General features: G+C 42.6%; 2 protein-coding genes across 7 annotated transcripts in view; both read left to right on the top strand.

Annotated features, from left to right (window-relative positions):
- pcnt (pericentrin) overlaps positions 1 to 11,790 on the top strand; it is a 31,809-nt gene extending 20,019 nt beyond the window's left edge. For 4 of the 6 annotated variants that reach the window (XM_084569295.1, XM_084569294.1, XM_084569292.1 and 1 more), the window contains 21 exons: positions 54 to 290; positions 379 to 552; positions 641 to 793; positions 2,056 to 2,241; positions 2,329 to 3,354; positions 4,188 to 4,358; positions 4,440 to 4,629; positions 4,913 to 5,226; positions 5,338 to 5,470; positions 5,618 to 5,790; positions 5,871 to 6,146; positions 6,332 to 6,489; positions 7,188 to 7,317; positions 7,530 to 8,321; positions 8,419 to 8,634; positions 8,721 to 8,936; positions 9,101 to 9,327; positions 9,405 to 9,484; positions 9,572 to 9,701; positions 9,804 to 9,922; positions 11,277 to 11,790. In XM_084569295.1, coding sequence (XP_084425421.1) covers positions 54 to 290; positions 379 to 552; positions 641 to 793; positions 2,056 to 2,241; positions 2,329 to 3,354; positions 4,188 to 4,358; positions 4,440 to 4,629; positions 4,913 to 5,226; positions 5,338 to 5,470; positions 5,618 to 5,790; positions 5,871 to 6,146; positions 6,332 to 6,489; positions 7,188 to 7,317; positions 7,530 to 8,321; positions 8,419 to 8,634; positions 8,721 to 8,936; positions 9,101 to 9,327; positions 9,405 to 9,484; positions 9,572 to 9,701; positions 9,804 to 9,922; positions 11,277 to 11,308 — 5,133 coding nt within the window. In that variant the 3' untranslated portion in view covers positions 11,309 to 11,790. The remainder of the gene's footprint in view (positions 1 to 53; positions 291 to 378; positions 553 to 640; positions 794 to 2,055; positions 2,242 to 2,328; positions 3,355 to 4,187; positions 4,359 to 4,439; positions 4,630 to 4,912; positions 5,227 to 5,337; positions 5,471 to 5,617; positions 5,791 to 5,870; positions 6,147 to 6,331; positions 6,490 to 7,187; positions 7,318 to 7,529; positions 8,322 to 8,418; positions 8,635 to 8,720; positions 8,937 to 9,100; positions 9,328 to 9,404; positions 9,485 to 9,571; positions 9,702 to 9,803; positions 9,923 to 11,276) is intronic. The other 2 variants (XM_084569296.1, XM_084569293.1) reach the window with 1 other exon arrangement.
- Positions 11,791 to 12,464: 674 nt separating this feature from the next.
- senp2 (SUMO specific peptidase 2) lies at positions 12,465 to 18,992 on the top strand. Its single transcript, XM_084568995.1, has 17 exons — positions 12,465 to 12,801; positions 13,603 to 13,664; positions 13,767 to 13,879; positions 14,244 to 14,310; positions 14,434 to 14,515; positions 14,665 to 14,839; positions 15,066 to 15,172; positions 15,272 to 15,354; positions 15,600 to 15,648; positions 15,729 to 15,801; positions 15,893 to 16,045; positions 16,147 to 16,278; positions 16,897 to 17,133; positions 17,318 to 17,397; positions 17,490 to 17,574; positions 17,659 to 17,754; positions 17,999 to 18,992. Exons 1-17 carry the CDS (start codon positions 12,620 to 12,622, stop codon positions 18,059 to 18,061), a joined length of 1,839 nt encoding a protein of 612 aa, XP_084425121.1. The 5' UTR covers positions 12,465 to 12,619; the 3' UTR covers positions 18,062 to 18,992.
- The last annotated feature ends 785 nt before the right edge of the window (positions 18,993 to 19,777 follow it).

The raw sequence follows: 19,777 nt of genomic DNA, 5'->3' as shown, positions 1-19,777 counted from the left end.
TACCTCAAACTCTGGAAACCTGTCATCCAACATGATGTCCTCTCTGTCCGCAGGTTGAGAGCCTACAAGCTATTATCAAAGACAAGACGGAGGACCATACTTTCTTGTTCGCAGCCAATCAGCAAGCACAGCGCGATATTGCAGAACGCAATGAGGAGATAGACAAGCTAGCCGGGCGAATCAGAGAGTTAGAGCAAGCACTTCTTAACAATGCTGAGAGTAACAGATCTGTCAGTCAGCTGGAACAAGAGCTCCACAGAGCGAAGTTGAGAGAGCAGGAACTCACACAAGTAAGAACAAAACATTCACTCTCAGTCTAGTTGTACAGTCGGTGTGAGCCCTCTTCAAGAATTCACTGATCCTCTCCTCCTCTGTCAGGATAAGCAGGCACTGGAGCAGCAGCAGCTGTCCAACAGGCTTCAAATATCGGCCCTGCAGTCCAAACTGGATGAGACGAGGCACTGTTACCTTGACAACACGCGTGACCCCACCCAGGAGCTTAGGGATGCGCTGGACACGGCTCAGCAGAATCTACAGAGCAAAGAGCAAGAGGTGTGTTAGAATTTGGGAAAAGCTATTTTGCATTTGTGGAATTTGAAATATGTTGCTTAGCCTTTATTTACCAGGAAATATCTTTTAGGTCGAGGTCCTGCTTGGCCAAGTGGAGACTGTGCAGAGAGACCTGAGCATCAAAGAGGTGGAACTAAAACACCTCACGATGCAGCTGGAACTACTGACGAATAAGAATGCAGAACATGTTAACGAGCTCCAGGAGCAGATTGCTGCCCTGAAGGTAAGGACTACTGTTTCACCTAGGCAGTTTAGTTCAAATATGTGGTTGAAAATCATGCTTTAAATTAGGGCTGAACGATTTTGGAAAATAATCTAATTGCGATTTTTCATGCCAATATTGCGATTGCGTTGCGATATGCGATTTTAAAGGTCTTTGTCTTCTATATTATTAAGCAAAGACAAGCAATACATCATATAGTATGGCCAACACTGTATTAGATTAAAAAGAAACGGTTCTTTCCTGGAAGCCAGACCTGTTATGATGACATGAGGTGATGCAAGAATTGATGACTGACATTTTTATTTGACTAATTCAATCACAATAGTATTTTGAACATACACAATAGTATACTGTCACGTGACCAGAGTGCAGCCTCTGTGATTAGACAATCTCGTTTGCTCACACGTTTTACACGCGCATGTCACGCGCATGTCACGTTGTAGCGGGTTTGACTCGTTTTAATGTTGGGGTGCCAGTCAGAGTCAAGTCTGACAACGTAAAATAAAACAGAACAAAAAAATAATTAGTCAACCCACACAAAATAATAACCACAATTATGATCATCAGTGCCAAAACAAACAAACAAAAAAGGGTGCACCTTAGTCCGTCTCTTAATTTCAGTTCAGTCCGGTTGGAAAACTCTGTTTCAGTGTTCCGCAAAATCACAGTTCAGTCCAGTACCTGCGCCCCCACAAAACAACAACTCAAAACTCCGCTCCGGGTTTTACCGCGGGCTCCGACACAAAATAAGGAAATAACTCAAAATAACGAGCGCCTCTCGTCGCGGCGCAGCAAACGGCACATACAAAACAAAAATGCACACCGAGTACTCACGGTACCGAAGTTTTTTAACGTAGTCAGTCAGTCAGAGTCGGACTTGCTCCACTGGAACGGTATTGGCGGGGGCTCACCGGTGACTTGCACTCATCATAAATGTCCTTCCTGGAGGACGGATTCAAACTACGCGGGAATCGGTGGATTATCTCCATTGGAGTAGGAGATGAATGTGGGTGGATGACGGAGGAAGCCATGAATGGAGGTGTGTTTTGTGATTATGACTTTGCGGGCGCTACAACGTGAGCAGGGTATAATCGCAGCCGTAATCGCAGCCTTTGCGGTTAGAAAATTGCACTTGATCATATCGTGATATTATCGCAAATGCAATATATCGTTCAGCCCTACTTTAAATAATACTCATTCTATCTTTGTCATCTATTGGATAAATTATAAATGAATCTTAACACGTACGACTCTGCTTACAGGAAAATGTGTCTGCCCTCACTATATTGAAGGAGGAAAAAGGGGAACACAGCGAGGTGGAGGAGACTGAAGCAGAGACACTTCCCTCAGCACTTCTAGAGGAGAAAAACCAAGAGATCGACCACCTCAGTGGTGAAATCCAGAGATTGGAACAGGAGCTGGAAAACGCCAGGGACAACAAAGTCGGTGTAAGTGCACATTGTGGAAGGACGCATAATTAATGAGGCCGTGATTTAAAAATTGTAATCGTTTGTTTTTGCTCTCTCTTGCAAAAGGCTCTGGAGGTTGAGCTTGAGGATGTGCGCTCTCAGGTCGAACATCTTCAATCTGAAATCACGAGAGTGCGCCAGGACAAACAGGAAGAGGAGGAGCGCCTCCATGAAGTCATCAGTACGCTGCAGGCAGAACTTGCCACCTTGGGACCCAACCTGCATGAAGTCAGTGACTCTCAGGATGGTGACAGCATCAACCCTTCACCTGCTCCCAGCCCCGAACCTCACCAGTATACTGTCCAAGAACAAGAGAGGAGGGGACGGCCGAATAGTCTGAAGCACGAGCTCAGTCTGAGTCATTCTGCCTCCACTCGTTCTCTCCGATCTCGGCTAAAAGCCCTTCAGAGTCAGCTTGAAACCACTGTAGCAGAGAAAGAGGGCTTGGAGAGATTACTGCTTACCCAGGAGGAAGAGTACAGAGGACATGGAGAAGAGTTTGGAAAGAGGCTCAAAGCTGAAAGAGAAAAATTTGATGAACTCCAGGGTCTCCTCACCGTGAAGGAAGCCGAGATGGAGGAAATCAAAGCCCAGATAGAAGATGAGAAGGAGAAGAGGAAACTGTCAGAGGAGGAGAGGGACAGTTGTAAAGTTCAAGCTGAAGAGGCGGGTGTGCTGCGTGAGGAGAAAGCCCACCTCAACTCTTTGGTTTTGGAATTACAAAAGACTGAACAGGAGAGAGTGCAGGAGCTCGATGCTCTAAAAACAAAGGAGCAGGAGATGAAAATAGAAATCGAAGCCCTCAGAGAAACCAGTCTCACTCTTGAGAGACAAGTCCAGGAGGTAAGGGCGGAGCTGGTGGAGATGGAGGAACTGGTTGCTGAGGAAAGGGCAAAGATCAGAACCCTTGAGACGGTGAAGGGCGAGCTTTATGCTGAACGTGAGGCACTGAGGAGGAGGGAGGCTCGGCTCCAGGAGGAAATTGAAAGGCTAAGACAGGAAGTGACTTCACTGAGAAACGCTATCCAGGACCTGACCACGAAACTTAATGAAAATGAAACCAGTCAAGAAGAGGCTCAGAAGGAAGTGCTGGTGAGTGTCAGCATCATGGTAAATTGGTTTTGCTTTCAGTTTTAAATGCACAAAGACTTTAAGACTAAAATGAAGGGGATAATTGACTAGAATTTAGGTTTTGTTCATCTGTTATATTTAGCATATATGCATATTTTTAGTTTTAAACAGAGCAGCAGACCTTCACTTGTTAAACTACAATTATGTCTGTGAATATACACTTCTCACAGCTTATGTGTGTCTTTAATCTGGCCCAGAAACACATAACGGGTCTTGAAGGATGTTTTAGAAGTTGCCAAGATGAGTTGATAAACCTGCTTCAACAAGTCTTGGTTTCAGTCCAGGAAATACCTTTTATTTTATTTTTTTTTTTTAAAAACATACAGCTGTGCTAGCGAGTGCAGGCAAGATCACATCTGGTTATAGTTAGGGGCCGTCGCTTTGGTGACGTGTTGCAGCACCGAGACTGCAGAATCTTACACAGAGGAAGTGACATGAAAATGAGGAAGAAGGAATAAAATCTTTGGTAGCTCTTTGTTTTAAAGCTCTGTTGCATTTATTTATTTATTTTTGCTGTTACTTGCTGTCTTGTCAGGATGTGGTAAGAAGTAGTTGTGGTCATTGAAAAGAAAACGGGGAGGTTGTTATGCATGGGTTGGGTTGCAGCATGTCTTTGTAGTCTGCCGAACTTGGTTTTTACTAGTGCAAAAACGCATAGCTCTGTATTTATTTATATTTTTGGAGGAACTGAAGACGTAATGGAAAAAGTCTGGGCTTTAAATGCATGTACCAATCCATGAAAGCTACTTTTATGATGCTAATGATTGATGTGCATGTTTTTCCCTTCTTCTCAGACCCATGCCGAGGTGACCCTGGCTAAAGCAGATGCTGCCTTGAGAGAAAAGGAAGCTGAGCTCGTCAGGCTGGGGGCAGAACATCAGTCCCTGAGGGCGGAACTTACTGCAGTGAAACAGGGGCTGAGTAACAGCACAGAAAGAGCTGAAAAACTGCACGAGGAAGGACAGGTGGGCATATGACATGCTGTATATATTAGTGTAAAGTGTTAAAGACTTGATAGCTGCATTAACTGGATTTCTTTCTGGCAGACCAAAGACCGTGCCCTTGTCGACCTGGGGACTGACAACCAACAGCTGAAGGCGGAACTTCTGCGACTTCAGGAGGATCTGGCTGTACAGGAAGAGGAACTGGCCTATCAGCAAAGAGAACTGCAGCAACTCCGACAGCAGTGTTATCAACAGGAGACACTTACTCACTACTCAGGATACCCGCATAAGGGTGAGCGCTAAATTAGTCTTTGCACGTATTCCCTGAGGATAGGCACTATTTTAACATTGGGTGCAGTCCTACTGGATATACAAGGCACTTACACAGAAAAGATTGTTTAGATTTTCTTTTCTGTTGCCAACAAAGACTTACAAATTCATCATGTTTGGTTTTTGGCCTTTTGTTCTGTGAGCATGTAATATTTTTCAATATATTCAAGACGGGTAAAACACACGACACTAACACTGCAAATGAAACGCGTTCTCATACTGACGCATTTTATTTTCACCATCAGATATTTCTCAGAGAGCTTTTGAAGACCTTGTGACCATCTCTCGCGACGAAGCCTCTCTGAGCTCCCCAGAAGTCTTAAGGAGACTCGAACGCTCCGAGGATAGACTCCCAGATCGCTTCCACACATCTGCTCTCAGCGGCCTGAGTAGCACATGCCTGGATCTACCTCAGGTCAAAACCTCTCCCAGAGTTGTTATGGAGGCTCCGCACTCCAGGACCATCACCCCCGACCCAGCCACGCAGAGCACCCACTCTCCGGGTTCAGTGTCAATGTCTGACAACTTCTCCGCGCTCGATTCGCTGGACGCTGATAAAGTATGTGGGCTAACAGTCTTGTGTTTCATTTTCTGAGCATCTGTAAGAAACGTTTATTGAGTTCAGTGTAGCTATATTCATGTCATTCTTTTATTTTTTTGTGTGTCTTAGGTGCATGAATTAGAAGGACTTGACTTAACGGCACCTCCATCTCCACTTGGCTCCACTTCATCCTTGTCAGCACCAGAGTGGGCGAGTGATGGATATGGCAGCAGTGAGTATTTCCACAACCTGACAGCTAAAGGTATATCATGATATGTTTTTTTTAATAAAGTTATCTAATGTAGACTCAGCAGGATGTCTGTGGAATTGACTCAAAACGGTCTGTCAGCCAGGAACATCACAAGACTTGACCCTTTGCTTACCTTTCTGTTGTCCTCTTGTGATTCAGATGTAAGTTCAGAGTTGGGTGCGAGGCTCAGAGTGGAGCTGGAACAGACTGAAAGGCTGGATGCTCAGTTCATTGAGTATCTCCGCTGCAGAGGAATGAACCCCACAGCAAACACCGACAGTGCGGCAGGCAGCATGAGCTACAGCGATGACTTGCTGTCACCCGAACTTCAGGTAGACTTCACACTCGGTTGTTTTGTAATTTAAATGTAAACGCCAGCTTGAGTTTTTATTTAGTTCCTCTGTCTTCACAGGGTCTCTTGAAGAAAGTGTATCAAGAAAGCTGCAGAATTCTCACTTTGTCCCAGCGGCGTGCCACTCCTTCAACGCAACCTCATGTTTCAGGCTTAAAAACCTTTTCGTTAAGTCAGACGCAACATCATTTTGAAGATAGCTCCGCTCCACTGGACCACGACGACAAATCGTTATCTAATCCCCCCATGGGCTGGCAGCAGGAGAAGAGGGCACTGCAGGAAACTGTGATTGCTCTCAGAGAGCTGCTCTGTCGAATGGCAGAGAGGCACACTCAAGTGAGTTTCTTCCGGTGAACGGAACATTTGCTTTAAATATTGAAATAGTGGCATGGTGTTATCGTGTTGACTGACTGCGTCTTGATTTTGTTTGTTTTTTTTATTTTGTTTTCACTCATGCTTAGGATGAGAGGGATTCAACTTAATATATGAAGTTGTACTGCATTTTGTTCGTTCTTTCTTAGACTGATCATAGAGATGATGATAACTGGCACAGAGATCAGCTACAGACTGATGGACGGGTAGAAGCCCAACTGAGGCAAGAGCTGGAGGAGAACCAGAAACAACTGAACTGTGCTCATGATGCTCAGCAAGAGCAAAACAACAAAATGCTGTCTCTCAGGTACAAGCACATGTTATACCAATCATTGTGGTTAAAAGCGCTTTTGTTCATATTTTCCTTATTTCTGATGTTATCAAGAAAAAAACAAACGCATGCTGATCACTATTTTCAGTAAATTTCAAATAACTTTAAAATCTATTATTTATTGTAATCGGTCGGTTGATGCGGGGAAAAAATGCAAGATGATTAACAGGACACTTCCCTAATAACTAAAGGACCCCATATATCTATGTTGTATTGTTAAAACATTATTTAAGGAATCCTGCGTTACTTCCTGAGTGGTTTTTAGCTATTAATGATTCTTTTAGTTGACACGTGGGCTCAAAGCGGCCTTGGATTTTCAGAGTTTTGTGTTGTTTAAGGCCCCAGTAAAGATCCAGGGACAGATCCTTAACTTGATGGTTCATCAGATGCCGTAACGTAGCACAACATTTTATAAACCACTCTCACAACTGTACAACTTGGAAAGTTGTCACAGACGTAACTGTTTTCTCTAGTAGAAATGTAGAGTTCACATTGCAGTGTAATCTCCCAGGAATGTTGGCTTGCACACATTTGATTTGCAGATGCCAGTGCATCTGGAAGACTTGCTGTGTTGAGTCTCGCTTGCGACAAGCTTGCACTTTTTCTGTAGATGATGTATGACTAGTATACCAAAATGCACAAGGTTGAAATTAATTGGTGATGGTTTTCTTCAGGATGACTGTAGAAGAGGGTGAGGAAGCTCTGAGGAGAGAACAGGCCAGAGTCCAGGAACTTCAGCAAGAACTGGAGCAGGAGAGAGCTCTGAGTCTCCGTAAAGACAAGGAGGAGGAGAAGAGGAAGGAGGTAAGATGACGACTAAAAATGTGAATAATTTTGGTGTAGACATAAACACAAAAAAACTATGGACATGATATTAGTCATACCCATCGTATGCCTATGCAGTGTTTCTGTATTTAAACTTTTTTATACTGTGTAAACTATCCATAGTATAGAAGCAAAATGTATTTTCACTTTTCCTTTTAAACTCTGAAAGATGACCTTCTCTTCCCTTCCAGGCTGTACAAGTATCCTCTGAGCAGCAGAGGTCGGAGGTCATGTCTCTAAAGGGTCAGGTGGAGCAGGAGAGGGTGGCCTGCAGCAACCTCAAAAGAGAGCTTCAGATTGAACAGTCCCGCAGTGTGCTGCTGGAGAAACGTCTAGAAGACACCCAGAAGCAGCTGGAAGAGGAACACCAACATTCTGCCCACCAACAAGAGCTCAACCTGCAAGAAAAGACTCATCTTGAGCGCCTCCTCACTGAAGCGCAGTCTCGTTTGGCTGACATTCACTCTAAACTTGCAGATTCCCACAGGAAGCTTGACGAAGAGAGAGACCATTGCTCCAGGCAGGTGGATGAGCTCAGCCGAAGACATGAGGCCGACGCCGCCAGAGACGGGAAGTTCATCTCGGACCTGCGCTCACAGCTGGAGCAGGAACGAAGGCAGGGGGAGGAGCTTGCGGCTGTGGCAGACAGACTGAGGGCCGAGCTACTGCAGTCCAGGAGGAAATGGGAAGAAGAGGACAAAACGAGAAGGGAGGAGCTTCAGAGGGAGCAGGAGGCCGCCGCCCGACATCGCGTAGCCATCGAGACCTTGAAGGAGCAGAAACAGGAAGCCAGCCATGCTTTGGAGGTGGAGCGAGAGCGATGCAGACACCAGGGGATGGAACTCACAGAGCTAAAGGAGAAGCTTCGCCTCCTGAAGGACAAAGAGAGGGAGAGGGAGGAGCAGTGGGAAAGGGAGAGGAGGAAGGAGAGGCAAGAGCAGATGGAGAGCGAGAGACGACAGGAGAGGACGAATAGCGAACTGGTAAGATATCATCAACCTCTATCTTCTTTGATATACAGTCGTTGTCTTTAAATGCTTTTGGACACACACAGTTCATTATAAACATTTCTGACTTTAGTGTGAGTTGGAGTTGTTGAGGCAGCAGGACCAGCAGCGTATGCAGGAGCTGCAACGCACTCTGTCTGAGCTGGAAAGAGAGGAGAGAGAAATGGCTGCTCAGAGGATGTCTGGACGGACGATAGGACAGCAACACAAAGCTGCATCTTCACAGAACATCAGCAGTAACTTCCAGACTGATGGTGGCAAGGCAAGCATCTCACAACACCACCAACAGGTATTTAAGAGCTTATTCCCTGTGCTGAAATTATATTTATTCACCCAGATGTATGTTTAGCTAAACACATACTTTTCTCACTGTAGAGTGCGTCCACGTCGTCATCCAACCTGCTGGAGACGTTACTGAAGGAGAACTCGGAGCTGACGGAGCGCGTGACGTCGCTGAGTCAAGAGAGAGCCACCTTCAAATATAGACTCACCTGTCTGGAGCGAGAGCTGCGGCGCACAGAAAACGAACTCGCCAGGGTCACCACAGAAACGGAAAACAGACCCATCAATGACATGACTAGCAACAGCAAGGTCAGTAGGGAGTGCGTGCAAAAACGTACATTTGTCATTATGTAAATGGTCCAAGAACAGAATTTTAATCCATCTTTGGTGAATTCAAACTTGTAATTGCTTTATTCTGGTTGTAGTGATATAATACAGTGATTAAATAGTGACAACTGTTAATTGTTTTGCAGGTGCAGCGTTTGTATGAGCGCTACCTGCGTGCTGAGAGCTTCAGGAAAGCTCTGGTGTACCAGAAGCGCTACCTGCTGCTGCTGTTGGGAGGTTTCCAGGAGTGCGAGCAGGTGACGCTGTGTCTCATCGCTCATATGGGAGCACGACCCTCGCCACCTCTCCCCTCCCAGCGCAGACCCCTTGGAAGATTTAGAGCCGCAGTACGAGTCGTCATTGCCGTTTCAAGGTAGGAAATACTCCATAAGCCTGAACAATAAGCCCAGTCCTCCGAGTTGATAAAACAAACCTCACTCTCCTTTACAGAATGAGGTTCCTGACCAGGAAATGGCAGAAAGCGATTAAAAGATTATCTTTATCTGGGACTGTCAATGGGCACACTTCAGGTATGGGTCATGTCCACAATTTTTGATGATATGCATCACTTGACTGTGTGTATTATGGTGGATTTTTAATTGTAATGTCTCTGGCAGGACCTAAGACTGAGGTTTTAAGGCAGCAGCAGCCGCTAAGAACAAATTCAGACTCGACACAGAGCAGAGACAGAGACGCTGTGTCAGCACTCGTTCCGCCCAGCAAATCACCGTTCAGGCTGCACAGCAGGTTTGAGCTTTTTTTTTATAACTTGAAGCTATGTATTAAAGACTTAAGTTGGATGAAAGCATTGTTGTTGTTTTTTTTTAATGAGCTCTTATACTTCTTTAGGCGGCACTCCAGTACCAGTCTGCAATCAGGTGCAACATCTCAAGATCCTGAGCGATCCCTGACGGAATATATCCATCATCTAGAGAAAGTCCAGCAGCGGTTGGTGGGAGCCAGACAAGGTGAGCAGCATTAAGTTAAGTACATGTTGGGACAAGAGATGAGACTAATTGCACCAGAGGGGAAATTAAAAAAGCTTTGGTGTTCACTATAAGCACAGGCTCTGGGGTTAACGCAACATTCACTGTTATCACTGGCACTACTTAATGGGTTCTGATCACCTGATTAATTGGAACAGAAGCAAAAGCAATCACACTGGGAGATCTTAAAAGTCACTGGGTTTATGTTTTATAGCTCTTATATTGATATTAGACTACACAGTAGTAACCAAGTATTGGCTCAGACAGAAAACGGCTTTGGTGGGTGAAGGTGTGACGTCAGCCTGACCATATCAGAAGAAAAACCCACATGTTTCCAAATCCCACAAAACCTGTGTGCTCTATCATCTCCCAACCTAGTCAGCGAGACTCATTTAGCCCCGCCCCCTAAAGAGGAAAGGAGGATACAGTCAGCCTGTTCCCCTGATATGATTGGTTATCGGCAGCGCTGGCTGCAGGAGAATAGGACGTGGCTGTACCTGAGCTGCTTGTCGCCCCTTTACCTGAACGGTCCAGGTGAGTGTGAGTGTAGCATACTCACTCCACCAAACTATAAAGCAGCACAGTGTTCTGCTCAGGACTGACTTGTCAGTCGTCACTGAGTGCAGTACATTAGAGGTGATAACACTCTGGTCTCAAAGGAACATGTCCTACTGTTTTGTGTCATAGTTATTTGTTTTTATATTAATTTTATGAGATTATATGACATGCTGGCTGGAAAGTAAGTTGAAAAAAAAAATCTATGACGTGTTTTATGTTGTATCTGGGGAAATTCTTACTAGCAAGAGACAAATGATCAGCTAAAAACTTTTTTTTAGTATTAAAACATGGCTGTTTGGTTCATTAACTTTTTTTTTTTTTTTTTTTTACACTCTCATCTGAGGAAAGATTTTATGAACTGCATAGTGTCCAATAACTCAGATCCTGTAATGATCCAGAGCCGGTGTAGTATTCACAAAATGTGGGTTGCTAATTATAACAAAACTCTGCTGAACATTTACTCTCCCAAGACCAGAGTGTGATAGCTTTGCCGACAATTATTTAATATTTATCTTGTTTCTGTTGTTGTTCACCCTACCTGTTCATGTCTTTGTGTTATTAAAGCTGTACATGTCAAGTTTTCTAACTTCAGTCCTCTTAATAAATATATTTAAGTGTACTGAGACGAGTTGGAAAACTGCTTTTTAAGATATATTTATTCAAAGAAGCTTTAGCTGTGATTTTGTAGTTAAGTGTGATACTTAATCCTGAGGGTAAAGATTGTTTTAGGTTGCCTTTTCTAATGTTCTTTTTTTTTTTTGTGTTTGTGTCCTACTAGGTTCGTCTGCTCTACAGTCCAGCCCGAAATAGTCCGAGCACTGGAACATGGAATTTTGCCTGAGGACACTGGAGAAGCCACTTCCTCTTCACGTTGTTCCAAAACTGTCCATGCCTTACCCCCCCCCCCCATGTAGAAATGTGTAGAAAGGAATATCCCTTGTGTTGAATATTTGATTACAAGTGATTATTTTATAAGGATATAAATTATTTTTTAATATTTTCTAATGTTATTTTTCTATTATATGTACGGTGTTTTGAAGGTTCACCCTTGTGATGCTGCAAGAACAAACATTTCTTATTTTAAATAGTGCCGTTTGTTATACTTGTACTGTTTTATATCTTTTTGTGGCATGTAAACGGGGCCGATGTTCATTGTGTCCAAATGTGCGCTGCTTTTATACTGGAAATTACAGATCAACATATCTAGTGAGTGCATTGCTGCAGAAAGGTTAACAGTATGTGTTTTGTATTATGTTTTTACCATGAAGTTAATAAACATTTTAAATGTGTCATTACCGACTGGGTTTATTTTACTGGATAGCAGCTCATACATTACATATTGTTTCTACTAATGATGTTTACTAGAAAATACTGAGTATACCTGAACTTTTAATGGAGATAATACAATTTAATCAGTATTTATACAGTATTTTTCTCCCAGTATGACAGCTCTTTTACATCTTAAAGGAAATATTTTAGTTTTATAAAATAAAAACAAGTGAAGAATACAAGATATGTACAATTTTATAAATAGTCAGAATTAAGTATAAGCTTAGTATTTGAATAAATAGAGATAGTGTGTAGTATTTACTTGCTAAATCTACAAGATTATATTTTTAATCTCACAATTTTTGACCCACAAAGTGTACAATGTACCTTCACCCTGATTTTTCTTGAAGTTTATGCGTTTTTAAGATCCAGTAACTGAGATTTTAAAGATTATGTAACAGGAGCTGACATCTGATCGGGTCACCAGCAGCCAATGAGAGTTTTGATCTTCCACTGACACTTTTAGTTTATCCATCAGGGGTTCGCTCGTTTGTAAAACACCTCACACGCCGCTTATTCCTGGCCTTCCATCGCGTGTCTTTTCGGTTGGACTTTATAACCCCGCCCACCCTATTTTCCTCTCTGACGTATAAAACGTTCGCATCTCGTGAAACATCAACAACGGAATGACGCACGTCCTTCGCATCTGAGCCTGAGCACGGCGCTGCTAACGCTAAGCTAGGGTAACGGTAGGCGGTGTGTCGTAGATTGCCCGTTTGACTTCTTACCGGTGGAGAAATAGTCCTGGCCCGCGTAGACGACCTCGTTACACTTTTCTCGTATTTGTCTGGGATGTATGGATGGATAGCTGACGGAATCTCGTCGCTGTTTGAGCCCGTTACGAGGCAAGATCCGTCCGAGTTGCCCGGGAAAGGTAACGTTGGCGACGAGGAACCCACGCGACCTGGTGTGAAAGGGGCAGCAGCACGGCGGCAAGAGAGCCACCACAGACCGGCGAAACGGAACTACCAGAGGTCGGTGGTTGGATACAGCCTCCACATTTACTAATTAATACTTAAACTGACGTTAGACTGTGGTTATTTAACGAGCGGACTACTTAAACGGAGGTAAACATTAGTGGCTAAAATTCACCAAGCTAGCTAGCTGACCTGTGCAAACAACTACTGGCATAATACAAACAGATTTTCGTCCCATATTATAGTCGAGTTATTAAAATGTCAATGAAACGAAAACATTACATTTCTATCCTATAAGCTATAAGTTTGAGTTAATTAATCAACCTACAGTAGCATGCGCATGCTGTTTTTGTTTACAACCACCTAAATTGCATGGTATTGTTATTATTATCTATAGCTTTAGCTTAAACCGAATATATTATAATATAAGAACTAAGAGCAACCTTTAAGGAAGGTTTAAGGTTTGTTTAAACCATCTACACAGGTGTTAAGTTCATCAATAGTTAGTTGTACTACAAAAGAATATACGTAGTCAGTGGTGATATAGTCACTGAGATCTTAAGTAGATAAATCCCATATTTAAAAAAGTATTATCCTAGTAAATTATACTAATGGATTAAAAATATGTGACATTTTGATTGAAAAGATATGTTTGCTCTGAAGCAGTAATTCCCCATAAACTGACCCCAGTTCTTGTTTATCTGTGCTTAGTGACTTGGTATTGCTGACATACATGTTATATAATATATGTTGCATAACACAAACTGAGACTAACCCAAACAGGGAATGTGTTGTTGATGTCTCATTCTTGCAAAAGCATGACGGTGATCTCTAATCGTGTTTTTTCTTTTGTCACAGTGTGCATGTTGCAGACGGTGTGTACCAGGGTGAGCAGGTAGCGGTCAAAAGACGCAAGAGAGGTTTGTTAAAAAAAATAAATAAAATATAGCATGTTGATCATGTCATGAGATCTTTGGGGAAACAAAAAAAACAAACAAGACTCCTGATTTGTGCATTTTCAGATGTAGTAATCAGCTTCGTGAAGAAGACTGTGGCTGGTGTAGCAGGTCTACTCGGGCTGCGGAAACCCCTGACGACCAGGTGTGAAAAGCCCTATCGGTATGAAGAGTCACAGGTGGGTGCCGCGTCTGCTTCATTCAAACGTTTATATTTGGCGTTAAGTACGGCATGATGTGCATCACACTGCTTGTCCTGTAGTTATCAATAGTGATCTGACCTTAAGTTTTAAATTGAGCTGTGATGCATTAAAAACGTCACTGTAGACACAGCTTGTCAGGTTTGTTATTTATGCATGTGGATACAATTCATTAGCCTTCCTTGTGCATTTTAGACGCACACAGATGCCAGTTGTGGTTGCACCTGACTAAAAGTTAACTACCCAGTATTTCACACTTTGCTTTTAGTTATTTATTAATTTTACCTTTGTATTTGTGAGTTTTACACATTTACTTACATGCTTTTTCCTCTTGCTGATACAGCCTATCACACTAATGGGCATAGATGAGCTCCACACTTCATTGCTGAACAGAAGTGAATGGAGAATGGGTAAGTGAGCATGCATTATTATTATTTATGTCACATAGTCTGACCTGTTCTCATTATTGTAGACTCCTCTCTTCCTTGTCCCTTTTTGTTATTAATTAGTTGTTTTTGGTCTTTTTTCCACAGATAAACCAGTAGGTGGAGTAAATGACAGGGGTGGGAAGAACCCCTTTCACAGCTCTTCACCTCCTTTAATGAGAAAATACAGGTAATTGATTCAATATTTGCGATTTTATTGATTTCTTACACGCACTGCTAACTCTTAACTAATCAATCATTCCTTATACATTCAGTTATTAACATGTGTTCAACAGCTTCCTTTTGGTTATGAACTTAACTCTTTTTTTTTTAATCCAGTGGGACAGCGCTCTCTACAGGGCTCCCAGACAGAGCAAAGGACAGGGAGAGGAGAGGCTCCCTCCAGTTGTTGCCCTCCAAACCTGCTCCCAGAGTGGTAACTGCTAATCCTGATCCAACATGCAATGGCTTTGGACACAGTCGCTGCTACAAGCCCAGTCTTACTGTGGAAGAGGTGAATTACACAGTCATTTGGTTTTGCTTTTGATTTCTGCATCATTTGCACGCTTTGTTTTCCTTAATGTGTTACAGCTCTAGAGAGTAGCGTTAACTGGTTTAAATGTTATTAAATCTTTATGCCTTTAACCCTTGCTTTCAGTATTCAGAATGGAGTTTTTAAGTTTCACCCGACTTCATGATCAAGCTTTAGCAGTTGTCATGTGTTTGGGTTCTGCCTCTAGGCCATAAAGCAGAATAATAAGGAGCACTACCGGCGCTTGCTGGAAATGGTGACGGAGAAATACAGCAAAAGCCAACCTCTACCTTTCAACCAAACAAAACCACAAGAGTGAGTATAATCCACGTGTAAAGTTAAGACCTGTTTAACGGTATACTCAAGGATGTGAACTGAGTTTGTCCTGGATCCTTCTCTCCTTTTGTTTCGCAGTGAGTCAGTGTCACAGGTTGATCACAGAACTGCTGCTTCAGGAAAAACCTTTGAATCAGTGTCCAGACGGACGGCCTACACAGGTAGGACACTCACCTTTGTCAAAGGAACGGATGGAATATGTAAACCTACTTAGTTACTTTAAGTGACGCCTTTATTTCACAGGTCAACAGCCATTATCGTTGAAGCTTCTGGCTATATCTTTGATAGATTTGTTAATGATTCAGTATATATCATTTATTAAAGTCACTCGATTTAAATTAGGGTTCATTAAACATGTTAAGGGGAAATATACTGTGCTCCACTGACGCTCGTCTCTGATTCACAGCTGCACCAAGCGTGTTTACGTGGAGAAATCCATTTGCGACTAAGGAGAGGTCAGTGTATTATTATTTATTTAAATACGTGTGTTGTGTTGAATGATTATTTTGGTAACGCCTGCGTGGTTGATCTTCAGGTGGGGTGGCTTGACCTTTAGTAAGTCGTTCAGTGGAGCGTTTGAGGACACGCAGCCTGTTAGAGGTGCAAAGGTAATAATTTCTCTTCTATATCTGACATGTATTCACTGAGTTACAGGTGCAAGTGCATGTGTTTTATGTCTGCAATGTTGTTTTTGAGCAGAAACCTGCCGCAGATTTGGACCTTTCTACTGAAGTAGCTACTCGCCTCAGTCTGGTGGACAGAGACGCTCCTGCTGTCAGCAAGCCTGACAGTCACTCTGCACACACAGCACATGCGAGGCATAGTGATGAGGACATACCAAGGCTGACTAAGGTAAGAAGAAATTATGCAAAGTTTGATGTGGTTTTATTCTCTTGAAATCAGTGCATTGTCTTTTTTATTGAACTTCATGCGTGTATTGCTTGTGTGTGCAGGAAATGGCAGCGGAGGTGAGTGGAGCTCTGGCTCAGAGGGATCCCAACCTCGTCCTAAGTGCAGCTTTCAAACTTCGCATCACACAGAGAGACCTGGCCACGCTCCAGGAAGGCGGCTGGCTCAACGACGAGGTGGGATGTAGTAAGAGTGTAAAGAGCAGTTATATCTATAATGTCTACTTAAATAGAATCAACTTTTCTGCTCACAAATGAGATCTTCATTGAAGTGTGGATAATGGGGATGGAGCTGCAGCATGTGAGGGAGGCTTGCTGATTATGTTTGTTGCTTGTTGCTTGCCATAGTCCTGCGTGATTTCTTTGCCAGTATTAAATCAAAATTATTAGATATGTAAGAGTAGGGTTAGCCTATGGTGTAACACTTACCTTGATTGTGACATCTCTAAAAAGAATCTGTGTATTCTTAATGTCCTTTCATAAAAATGCTTACCATTGTGTAGAGTATCAGTGTTTTGTATACCAGACACTTGTTTTGTTTTTTTTTTGTTATTAGCAGTAACTGCTGCAGGCTTTCGCAGGAAAGTCTTTTGCATAGCCTGTTTTTCCAAATTAGCATTGCAAAATACGGTTAATACAAATGTGAGCAGCACAGTGTGAGCCTTCCTCTTACCGGCAACCACCAAATAAGCACAGCTGTATGCAAAGTCAGGATGAATACAAGTTGTTCTCGGATTGTGATATTGTCAGCACTGTCAGCATTAATGTATATCGTCTGTTGTGTCCTCCTCCAAGGTTATAAACTTCTACCTTTCCCTGGTCATGGAGCGGTGTTCTGGCCAAGCAGGACAATTGAAGGTGTACTCCTTCAGCACCTTCTTTTTCCCAAAACTGCGGGGAGGAGGAGGAGGAGGAGGCGGCGGGCAGACTGGAGGACATGCTGCTGTGAAGCGCTGGACTAAGGCGGTCGACATCTTTCTTTTTGACCTCATTCTGGTCCCTCTGCATCTGGGCGTCCACTGGGCGATGGCTGTGAGTCCACAGTGACAATGGTCGCTCATTTGTTTCCTTATGGTTCCCTGAAATTGGTCATCAGTGTGAAAAATAGATGTTCCTTTAATTTAACCTGAAACGTGCAAATGAACACAAATTTACAGCTTTTTCTTTCATAACGCTACACTACATGTTTTAATGACTCTCACCATTTTCCTCCCAGGTGATAGATTTTAAGTCAAAGACGGTGAAGTCATACGACTCCATGGGCCAGAGACATGATGACATCTGTAGTCTTTTACTGTGAGTCCACATTTTTTTTTCTTTCTTATCTTTTATATATATATCATTTGCACCACTACATAACAAATTATAATATTATGTTCATTTTCCAGACTCTACCTTAAAGAGGAGCACAAAGCAAAGAAGGACAGGGAGCTGGACAGTGCTAAATGGACGGTTGGGAGTTTATGGCCTGGTGTAAGTGAAACTGATGCGCGACGTTACAGTTTTAAACAATCAGTCGCTCGCTGTGAATTTAATGACTTTGTGTTTTGCGTGTAGGAAATCCCTCAGCAGAAAAACGGGAGTGACTGCGGAGTTTTTGCCTGTAAATACGCCGACTATATTGCAAAAGGAAAGCCTCTCACCTTTAAACAGGTATCATCATTTGTACTGATTTTAAAGGACTCTGTGGAGTTTATACTGAGCTTTATTTATTTGCTACCAAGCTTGATGATTGGTGAAATCTTGAGCAGCGATATCAGTTTCATAAGGGACCCGTTCATATAGAAATGGCACTTTTAGACGTCTACAACTTCACAGGGATCCTTACTGCTCGGTATACATAACGTTCATTATTTGTTATATAAATTGGAAATAACATTCTCCCCTTACTTTACAGTGCCACATGCCTCTCTTCAGGAAGTTAATGATGTGGGAAATCCTCAATCAGAAGCTGCTATAGCTGCAATAAACTCAATTGACTTTGTCCACGGGACCGACGTCTGTGTACAGTGACTACACGTTAATGTTACTACGAGACAAAAAAGGGCCAAAGAAGAGGACTGACTCAAATCTAACTCTTGCTTTTCTGATCTGGAGAAGTCAAACACTAGTCTTAAGAACTCGATATGTCTTTGACCTGTGAGGGACATATTAACAATTTGTAAATCTCTGAGTTGTAATTAGAGACGTTATAGGATGATGTAAGAAGCATATGTCTTACACAAACTTTGGCACTACTGACTGAATGGCTTTTTATTGACTTGGATTGTAATTTTTGTTCTGTTTGAAGTACTGCCTGAAGTGCCTTCAGCCCTTGCAGCTTAGAGCATGCTTTTGTCTTTTTGGTATGTTACTTTATTTACAACTTATCAGCAGTTCTGAAGAGTTTGGTTCTGAATTCATTGAATTGGATTGTTACAGATCAGTGATACAGGGGTGTAGTTTGGCTGTCGTGGTCAACAGAGTGGAGGGCAAATGACTACAATTACGTTTAATTGTGACACTGAATCTTTGTGCGACACGTAGACAACAACAATTAAAATACCTCCTCTCCATACCCATTTAGACAAAACAGTGCATGACTGAGTGCTTGTTGTGGTAACACGTTTCTATTATTTATGACTTGACTGGATGAGAAAGTGTTTTTGGAGTGCGTGTGTTATCTCTTGCTCCGTGAGTAAAGTATTGATTGTCCCATATTTGTCACCATGAAGCGCACTTAGACCTGTGAATCTTTTCAACGAGCGTACTGGAAGAGGCCGTTAACAAAGACTCGGATTATAGTGTACCCTGGAGCAAACTACTGTACACACATGCATGTGTGTGTTCGTGTCTAAAAATGTGATTTTTTTTTTTTTTTCTGCCCCTGCATTAAAGTATTCATTTTTAAACCGAAGTGTGGTGTATTAATTGAGTCAGCCAGTACATCTTGAGGGATTGTCTACATATATCTATATTAAAATATATAATATAGATGCTCACATTTGGACTAAAAATATATTATGCATCCAGTATTTGTAGTTTGTTGCAAACTGAATACAATCTGGATTACTTCAACTCACTTCTCACTGGTCTCCCTCTCAAGTCCCTCCGTAAATTACAGCTTGTGCAAAATGCTGCTGCCCGGATTATCACCAGGACCCCTTCTTCTCATCACATCACCCCTATTCTCCAGCAGCTTCACTGGCTTCCCATCACCCACCGCATCACCTATAAAATTCTGCTCTTAACATTCAAAGCCCTCCACAACCTCGCCCCTCCTTATCTGACAGAACTTCTCCAAGTCAACACACCCAGCCGGACTCTTAGATCATCTTCATCCATCAGCCTCACCATCCCACCTGCTCGCATGACCACCATGGGGTCCAGAGCCTTCAGCCGTTCCGCCCCCCGCCTCTGGAATTCCCTTCCACCCATCATCCGCAACATCGACACTTTGGCAATTTTCAAATCTCATCTCAAAACCCACCTTTTTCTCCAATCATACCCTCCTTGACTGTCACTCTCTCCAGATTTTTAATTTTTAAACCAAATCTTTTATCTCTTTATCGTATCTTTTAGTGTATTATAGTTTGTTAAATGCTTTTGATGTCTGTAATGTATTTTAAACCCTGTTTTACCTGTACGGTGACCTTGGGTGTTCTGAAAGGCGCCTAGAAATAAAATGTATTATTAT

Source organism: Chelon labrosus, assembly GCF_963514085.1.
Source record: "Chelon labrosus genome assembly, chromosome: 20".
Classification (NCBI taxonomy): Eukaryota; Metazoa; Chordata; class Actinopteri; order Mugiliformes; family Mugilidae; genus Chelon; species Chelon labrosus.
Note: the sequence above shows the minus strand (reverse complement) of the source record. Positions and strands in the feature narration are given on the sequence as shown.

Excerpts from the sequence above, each read along its gene's own strand:
- senp2 (XM_084568995.1), top strand. The coding sequence starts at position 12,620 with ATGTATGGATGGATAGCTGACGGAATCTCGTCGCTGTTTGAGCCCGTT. Across the intron at positions 13,880-14,243 it reads ATCGGTATGAAGAGTCACAG|CCTATCACACTAATGGGCAT; the intron begins GTGGGTGCCGCG and ends TTGCTGATACAG. Across the intron at positions 17,398-17,489 it reads GACATCTGTAGTCTTTTACT|ACTCTACCTTAAAGAGGAGC; the intron begins GTGAGTCCACAT and ends TTCATTTTCCAG.